This window comes from Colobus angolensis, unplaced genomic scaffold, assembly GCF_000951035.1.
Source record: "Colobus angolensis palliatus isolate OR3802 unplaced genomic scaffold, Cang.pa_1.0 Scaffold22, whole genome shotgun sequence".
Lineage (NCBI taxonomy): Eukaryota > Metazoa > Chordata > Mammalia > Primates > Cercopithecidae > Colobus > Colobus angolensis.
The window spans coordinates 4,353,210-4,362,924 of NW_012115377.1; the positions used below are offsets into that span (position 1 = coordinate 4,353,210).

At 42.1% G+C, this 9,715-nt stretch overlaps 1 protein-coding gene across 2 annotated transcripts in view; it reads left to right on the forward strand.

The window, feature by feature from the left end:
• The window catches only part of ADGRE1 (adhesion G protein-coupled receptor E1), a 60,007-nt gene that overhangs the window by 21,244 nt on the left and 29,048 nt on the right, over nucleotides 1-9,715 (forward strand). For both annotated transcript variants that reach the window (XM_011943549.1, XM_011943550.1), the window contains 2 exons: nucleotides 4,692-4,869; nucleotides 7,264-7,383. In XM_011943549.1, the coding sequence (XP_011798939.1) occupies nucleotides 4,692-4,869; nucleotides 7,264-7,383 (298 nt within the window). The remainder of the gene's footprint in view (nucleotides 1-4,691; nucleotides 4,870-7,263; nucleotides 7,384-9,715) is intronic.

The following is a 9,715-nucleotide window of genomic DNA, read 5'->3' on the forward strand; positions in this document are numbered from 1 at the left end:
TTTCTTTCTTTCTTTCTTTCTTTCTTTCTTTCTTTCTTTCTTTCTTTCTTTCTCTCTTTCTCTCTTTCTCTTTTTCTCTCTCTCTTTCTTTCTCTCTCTCTCTCTTTCTTTCTTTCCTTTCTTTCTGAGATGGAGTTTCACTCTTGTTGCCCAGGCTGGAGAGCAATGGTGCGATCTTGGCTCACCGCAACCTCCACCTCCCAGGTTCAAGTGATTCTCCTGCCTCAGCCTCCCAGGTAGCTGGGATTATAGGCATGCACCACCACATCCAGCTAATTTTCTATTTTTAGTAGAGAGGGGGTTTCTCCATGTTGGTCAGGTTGGTCTCAAACTCCCAACCCCAGGTGATCCACCCACCTCAGCCTCCCAAAATGCTAGGATTACAGGTGTGAGCCACCACGTCTGGCCAAAACCTAGTTTTTCTCAAGCTTTAAGTTGAACTCATTGACATTGTCATTTTCTTTATAAATCTGGTTATTTCTGTATGAAAATAAGAATAACTTTTTACTTATAATTTTATTAATTTTAAATTAATACATTTATTCATAAAGTATACATTCATTCCTAGGGTTTTCAGATTAAATTTTTATAAATGGCTAACCCTATTTACAAACAGTTCAATTTCCTCAAATGTTTTATACTATGTTTATAAATATTCCAAATCCCCCTCCCCACTCCACGCAAATTTCAAGTACCTAGTGAGGAGGATTTACAAATCTAACAGGCAAAGTCACCTGGGTCCTCAGCAACTCATAAATCCAATTGATCGAATCTGTAAATGTAGTAATTCAGATTCTTTTAGACATTAAATATGGTTATCTTAAATTGTTCATATTAAAATAACAAGTCTAATTGCTTTTTGCAATAAAAATCATGTGGTTAATTGGTTAGCTTCTCTAATGTGTCAAACTGTTCCAACTCTTTTTTTTGAGGGGGGAAAGAGTTTCGCTCTGTTACTCAGGCTGGAGTGCAGTGGCGCCATCTCGACTCACTGCAAGCTCCACCCCCTGGATTCATGCCATTCTTCTGCCTCAGTCTCCCAAGTAGCTCAGCCTACAGGCACCCACCACCACACCCGGCTAATATTTTGTATTTTTAGTAAAGAAGGGGGTTTCGCCGTGTTGGCCAGACTGGTCTCGAACTCCTGACCTCAGGTGATCCACCCACCTCAGCCTCCCAAAGTGCTGGGATTACAGGCACGAGCCACCACACCCAGCCCCAACTATTTAAATAACAGATGTTTCCAGATTATGCTAAAGATGTCAAAAACTTCTAAATTTAACACAAATCCTACTAAGGAGTTTTAGTTGGCCTAAAATTTTCTAACTTTCCTGAGGATATAACGTAACTTTCCTAGCTAGGAAGAATAGACTTGACAAATCAGACGGGCAGGATTTGAAGAGATTTCGTCAGCTGTAGAATTGAGTAATATGTTTCCAGGAGATGGAGCTAGTTGAGATATTTCTGCTATGTCAATGGGGAGGGGAATCCCACACCCATACTTTTCGGGGAATACAGAACTCAGGGCATCCTGTTTCTCTCGGTCACATATCTCTCAAATGTCCTGCTTACCCCGTGTTTATTGAAATCCTTTTTTGCCTTTTATCGTCTAATTTGGATGGATAGAAATTTGTGTTGCTGCTCAAATTTCAGTTTAATTTCCTCTACCACCTAACTGGATTTAATTCATTTAATACATTTTCCTGCATTTATTAGGTTCTGAATTCCTTTTAGTGTTTTGGGTTTTTTTTTTGCTTGGGTCAGAGTCACATGTGATAATCCATTTATTGATGATAATCAATAATAAGGGTAATCACATGAATATTACTATTACTATTGTTGTTATTGTTTTTCTTACCTTAATCCTCTTCCTCAGACATATCCAGTGTTAAGAGGTAGAAAAGTATCTTCCCCTTTTTACCTTGTGAGCATGTACACACATACACACATATACATACATACACATACAAATAAACACACACATATACACACATGCACACACACATATATATACACATACATGTACACTGGATACATACACACAAATACACACACATATACACACATATACATCTCCCCCACATGCACACACATAAGTATACACATACACACATATGCATATGCACATACATATAACACATACATACACACATGCACACACACACCCCACACACATTTACACACATACACACAGGTATACACACATATATGCATATACCCATACACACATACAGACATACACAGACATCTACACACAGATACACACATACACATACATACACACACATATACACATTCCTCACACACATACACACATATATACATACAGGCATATACAAATGTACACACATTCACGAACATGCATATATACACACACATATACATACATATACACAAACACACATACACACATAGGCAAACATAGACATACACAGAGGTACACACACATGCACACATGTACACAGCCCAACACATACATATACACACACTCACATACACAAGCGCACACACACACACGCGCACACATTGGAGTCATTTTATTGAGCACTTATTTGAGAGGTTTAGGACAGTGATTAATGATTCGGCCTCTGCTGCCAGACTGTCAAGGTTCAAATCGTGGTTCTTCCACCTACTAGATACGAGTCCTTGTTTCTCCTTTCAAACATCAAAATAATCATAAATAGCCTCTACTTCCTAGATATCTTCTACAAATTAAACAAGTTAATATATAAAAGACATTTAGAGCAATACCTGGCTCATAAAAAGTGTGTGCTATTTTTATTTCTATATGCCAGAACATAAATACCATAATATATAATTTAAAATTAAACCAATTGTTTCTAAACCAAATGCGATACCATATACATGATACTCTGTAATTTGCTTTAGTTAACAATGGCTCAGAGACCTTTTTGCTTGTTGTTGCCTGTAGGTGTACTGCAATATTCATTTTAACAGCTATATGGCTATCTCATTATTTGATTTCATTTTCATTCATTGACCCAATCTGTAGGGCATTGAGGCATTCCACAAACTATCCCAAAATGAACACCACTGGACAAGATCCTTGCATAACTTTTAAGTATTTCTGGAAAGATTAATTCGTGGAAGGGGAATTGCTGAGTCAAAGGGTATATGCAATTTACACGGTTATAGGTACAAACTTACTACATTGCATAAAGGTTATATCAATTTATCTTTCTTTCTTTCTTGCTTGCTTGCTTGCTTGCTTGCTTTCGACAAGATCTCACTCTGTCACCCCCGCTGGAGTGCAGTGGAGTGATCACAGCTCACTGCAGCCTTGAACTCCAGGGCTCAAGAGATCCTCCCACTTCAGCCTCCTGAGTCGCTGGGACTAGAGTCATGCACCACCGTGCCTGCTCATTTTTAATTTGTGTGTAGAGATGGGGTCTTATTATGTTGTTCAGGCTGGTCTTGAATTCCTGGACTTGAATTTGTATTTCTTTTTTTCTTTTTTGAGATGGCCTCTCGCACTGTCGCCCAGGCTGGAGTGCAGTGGTGCGACCTCAGCTCACTACAACCTCTGCCTCCTGGGTTCAAGCTATTCTCCTGCCTCAGCCTCCTGAGTAGCTGGGACTACAGGCACATGCCACCATGCCCGGCTACATTTTTTTTGTATTTTTAGTAGAGACAGGGTTTCACTGTGTTCGCCAGGCTGGTCTCGAACTGCTGACCTCATGATCCACCCACCTCAGCCTTCCAAAGTGCTGGGCTTACAGGTGTGAGCCACTGCACTCGGCCTCAATTTGTATTTCTTTTCTTTTCTTTTTTTTTTTTTTTTTGAGATGGAGTCTCGCTGTGGCACCCAGGCTGGAGTGCAATGGCATGATCTCTGCTCACTTCAAGCTCTGCCTCCCGGGTTCATGCCATTCTTCTGCCTCAGCCTCCCAAGTAGCTGGGACTACAGGCGCCCGCCACCATGCCTGGCTAATTGTTTTGTAATTTTAGTAGAGACGGGGTTTCACTGTGTTAACCAGGATGGTCTCGATCTCCTACCTCGTGATCCGCCCGTCTCATCCTCCCAAAGTGCTGGGATAACAGGCGTGAGGCACCGCGCCAGGCCTCAGTTTGTATTTCTAATGGGGCTTCTTGAATCAGAAAAAGGAGCCGGAGCGGATGCCCCTTTTAATTCTCCTTTGGATTGACTCCCAGCCTATTCCTTTTCTTTTTTTGAATTATTATTATTATTTTTTTACTATACTTTAAGTTCTAGGGTACATCTGCACAACGTGCAGGTTTGTTACATATGTCTACATGTGCCATGTTGGTGTGCTGCACCCATTAACTCGTCATTTACATTAGGTATATCTCCTAATGCTATCCCTCCCCCCTCCCCCCTCTCCACAACAGGATCCGGTGTGTGATGTTCCCCACCCTGTGTCCAAGTGTTCTCATTGTTCAATTCCCACCTATGAGTGAGAACATGCAGTGTTTGGTTTTCTGTACTTGCGCTCGTTTGCTGAGAATGATGGTTTCCAGCTGCATCCATATCACTACAAAGGACACAAACTCATCCTTTTTTATGGCTGCATAGTATTCCATGGTGTATATGGGCCACATTAATGAGAAAAAGGACAGCTGTTATTTCATTAATGAGAGAGAGAGACAGAGAGAGAGAGAGACAGAAAGAGAGAGAGAGAGAGAATGAACAAACACGTCTTTCCTTGCAGAATACAACTGAGAACTTTGTCCCTGTACTTAAACAAATATCCACGTGGACCAAATTCACCAAGGAAGAGACGTCCTCCCTGGCCACAGTCTTTCTGGAGAGCGTGGAAAGCACGACACTGGCAGTTTTTTTGAAACCCTCGGCAAATGTCACTCAGACTGTTCGGACGGATTACGTAGGTAGGGGATACCCTTCGTGGCAAGGTTACATCTAGGTAATGATTTTGAGAGTTGACTTTGGCAATGGGATTTTCCCTGGGTTTCCCACCCGTTCTTTCTCCAACTGTTTAAATACCTTGAATTCACAGCAAAGTAAGTCTAATCATATTGACAACATTTTCCATTCACTGAGCACTTGGCAAAGGCCAGGCACTATGCTAAGACCGTATCATTAATTTATTCTACAAATATTTGCTGGTTAGCTGCTATGTGCTGGGCTAAGGTATGACAGCGTAGGCTGTGCTCAAGTACTTCCTTTTTGCCCTGCTGGGCCCACGTAGAATTGTACTTCCTGGCTACTGTGTGGTTAGGTGGGATTTGGGGACTAGTTCAGGCCAATAAATTGGAGAATAGAGTAGTTGCCAGTATGAGACTTTCCAGAACTTTCCCTCTGCCCATATGATTAGCAGTGCTTCAGGTCACAGCTGCTCCATCTGCCTGGGTGTCAGAATAAAGATAATATAGAACATGGTCTCAAGTCAATTTACAATAGCTACAAAGCATTAATGAGATATAAACACTTGTTATTTTTTAATCCACTAAGACTTAGGGTTGTTTGTTACTGCTGCGAGACTGATCCTTTCCTGACTCATACACACTTGATAGATGACTACTTGGGAATAGTGGGTGCTGTAGATCTTTTACATTAGCACCCTACTCCTGGTAGTAGTTCCAATATCATTCACATAAACCTAGGAAGTTCCAACCTAATGGATGCCCAGAAGGCCAAGAGGTGGAAATAAAGTATTTGGTGGACTCCAACCAGTAGTGAACAAAATTAGCCTCATGAATCTTATATTTTAGTGAGTTGAGTCAGACAATAAACAAACAGACATCTGGTATACCAAATAGAGGTAGTGCTACTGAGAAAAAATACAACAGGCTAGGGAGGTTAGAGAGGGTTGGGATTAGAGAGAGAGTTGCTACTTTATATAGTGAGATCAGGGTAAGTCTCACTAGGGCAGGGATGTCAGGGAAGAAAGTCGTGTAAATATCTGGAGAAAGAGCAAGTGCAGGAATACCTGGAGAATTCAAGGAACAATGAGGTGCCCAGTGTGGCTGAAGTGGCATTGAAGATGGTGATAGCAGTAGGAGAAAGGAAGGGAGATGGAAATGTAGATAAATGTAGGGACTTGAGGTTTTTCTTTTTCTTTTTTTTTTTTTTTTTGAGACAGGGTCCCACTCTGTCACCTAGGCTGGAGTGCAGTGGTGCGATCATAGCTCACTACAGTTTCGCGATCCTCCTGCCTCAGCCTCCTGAGTAGCTGGGAACTATAGGTGTGCACCACCATGCTTGTCTAGTTTTTAAAATTTTTGGTAGAAGTGTGGTCTTGCTATGTTGCCCATGCTGGTCTTGAACTCCTGAGCTCAAGCGATCCTCCTGCTTGGCCTCCCAAAGTACTAGGATTACAGGCCTGAACCACCGTACCCAGCCAAGATTTTATTTGAAGTGAGATGAAAAGACATTGGAAAATTTGGGAACAGGTATGGTATTATCTGGCTTATATTTTACAAAGATTCTTCTGGTTCCATTATCTAGTTTATTTTCAGGAAGGGCCAGTCGGTTAGGTCCTGCAATGTGTTGCCATGATACAGATGAGAAATAGGAGGCATAGAGACATTAAGTCAATGCTCAAATTTAGGCAGCTAGTGCTCCGCAGAGCTGGACCTCCCAGTTACCACCATCTGACTGCAGAACCTGATCTCTTGTGTACCATGCTAGGCTTGCCCCAATCCCTTACTATTTATTTTGGTTTCAGAAAACATACGAGGCTGGGGGCAGTGGCTCACGCCTGTAATCCCAGCACTTTGGGAGGCCGAGACGGGCGTATTACGAGGTCAGGAAATCGAGATCATCCTGGCTAACACGGTGAAACTCTGTCTGTACTAAAACTACAAAAAATTAGCTGGGCGTGGTGGCGGGCGCCTGTAATCCCAGCTACTTGGGAGGCTGAGGCAGGAGAATGGCATGAACCCGGGAGGCAGAGCTTGCAGTGAGACAAGATCGCGCCACTGCACTCCAGCCCGGGCAACAGAACGAGACTCTGTCTCAAAAAAAGAAACTTAGAGTAGAGAGAGGATCATGACTGTTGCCTTCCATCACTGTTGACTTTGACCCCATCTTCCCCTGATGCACCTCCTAGGATATAAGAGCTTGCTTCTAAGGCTCCAGCTGGGTTACTCATTTGTTTAGTGCTATGGTCCGCCTATCATTCATCATGGGACTCAAGATCTTTCCTATCATGAGTTGGATTCCTATCGTGAGATGGATGTGTACCTTTTTTCGGACAGAAACCAAATTCACGACTGACTTTCTGGGCGACCTCATAGGAACTCTCCCTTTCTCTTTTTTAGACATTGAGAGCAAAGTTATCAACAGAGAATGCAGTGAAGAGAATGTGAACTTGAATTTGGCAGCCAAGGGGGATAAGATGAAGATCAGGTGTTCCACAATTGAGGAGTCTGAATCCACAGGTACAGTTCCTCTCCTGAGAATGCAGGTGATGGTGTATTCCATTAATAAGCATTTATTGATTCCCTTTCAAGGTGCCAAGACCAGTGCCAGATGGTTGAGAACCAATGAGGGCAGAAATGGCCTATGCCCTTGGAGAGTTTTCCATCTGCTAGGGAAGTCAAACATTAAATGAGCTTGTAATACTGGAGTATTGAGACCTTCACTGGCCTATGGGATATGAACCGGTCACATTCAGCTGTTGAGCAGTTGAAATTTGATTAAGCCAGGTTGAGAACTACTGTAAACCTAAAATGAACACCGTATTTCAAAGGCTTGGTGCCTAAAAAGAAGGATTAAAACATCTCACTAGTCATTTTTTTTGTATTTAAAATAACGTAAAAATAAAAAATATTTAAATTTTTAAAATATTTAAATTTTTAAAATATTTAAATTTTAAAAATATGTAATATTTAAAATTTTAAAATATGCAATATTTAAAATATATTTTTAAATTTTAAAATATCACATTTATATGTTGAAATGATAATATTTGGCTTATACTGAGTTAATATATTATTAAAATTAATTTTATCTTTTTTACTTTAAAAAAATGTGTACTAGAAAATTTAAAATTACATATGTGGTTCATACTGTATTTCTATTGGACATTGCTAATCTGTGTCAGGGATGGCAAACTTTTTCTGTAGAGGGCTCGTTAGTAACTATTTTAAGCATTGCAATTAATACAGCCTCTATCACAACGACTTAACTACCATTATAGTTCAAAAGCATTCATAGACAATATATGAATGTGCCTGGGCATGTTTCAATAAAACTTTATTTAAAAAAGTAGGTGACAGCCAGCTTGGCCCATAGGCCACAGTTTTCCAGCCCCTGATCTGATCTGTGCATATTATTAACACTGTGATTCATACTTTAATGTGCAAAATGGAAGAGATATTTAAGTGAAGTCCTGAGGAATAGGTAGAGAAAGTAGGAGAGAGTGTGTTACAGGAAGTACAAGCTATGGCTCTGTGTTGAAAAAAAGCTTGGTATGGTCATGGAACTAATAGTAGAGTGGGCTGGAGCACCAGGAACGTGGGGGAGAGAGGGAGAAGAATTGAAGGTCACTGGGCGTGGTGGCTCACACCTGTAATCCCAACACCTTGGGAGGCCAAGGTGGAAAGAGAGAGACAGGGATATGTCCTATGCCACTTCCTGTAGGCTCCAGCCCCACAGGGTCAGTGGGTTTTTCTCCCCGTGTGCGGAGACAAGAGATTGTAGGAATAAAGACACAAGACAAAGAGATATAAGAAAAGACAGCTGAGCCCGGGGCACCACTACCACCAAGACGTGGAGACCGGTAGTGGCCCTGAATGCCAGGCTGCGCTGGTATTTATTGGATACAAGACAAGGGGGCAGGGTAAGGAGTGTGAGCCATCTCCAGTGACAGGTAAGGTCACGTGGGTCACATGTCCACTGGACAGGGGGCCCTTCCCTGCCTGGCAGCCGAGGCAGAGAGAAAGAGAGGAGAGAGAGAGAGAGACAGCTTATGCCATTATTTCTGCATATCAGAGACTTTTAGTACTTTCACTAATTTGCTACTGTTATCTAGAAGGCAAAGTCAGGTGGACAGGATGGAACATGAAGGCGGACTAGGAGCGTGACCACTGAAGCACAGCATGACAGGGAGATGGTTGGGCCTCCGGATAACTGCGGGCAGGCTTCACTGATGTCAGGCCCTCCACAAGAGGTGGAGGAGTAGAGTCTTCTCTGAACTCCTCCGGGGAAAAGGAGACTCCCTTTCCCTGTCTTCCCTGTCTGCTAAGTAGTGGGTGTTTTTCCTTGACACTGACGCTACTGCTAGACCACAGTCCACTTGGCAATGGCATCTTCCCAGATGCTGGTGTTACCACTAGACCAAGGAGCCCTCTGGTGGCCCTGCCTGGGCATAACAGAAGGCTCACACTCCTGCCTCCTGGTCACTTCTCACTATGCCCCCTCAGCCCCTAACTCTGTATGGCTTGGTTTTTCCTAAGTTACAATTGTAGAGCAAGGATTATTATAATATTGGAGTAAAGAGTCATTGTTACAAACTAATGATTAATGATATTCATACATAATCATATCTATGATCTATATCTAGTATGACTATTCTTATTTTACATATTTTATTATACTGGAACAGCTCGTGCCCTCCATCTCTTGCCTCGGCACCTGGGTGGCTTGCTGTCCACAGCTTTCTGTCCGAACCAGACAGTACCATCCCCCAGGCTTCATCTGCCACTGCCAAGTTAATGGAGGGACCCCTTGGATGTCCCCCTAGACATCATAAATTGAGCACTTCCTCAC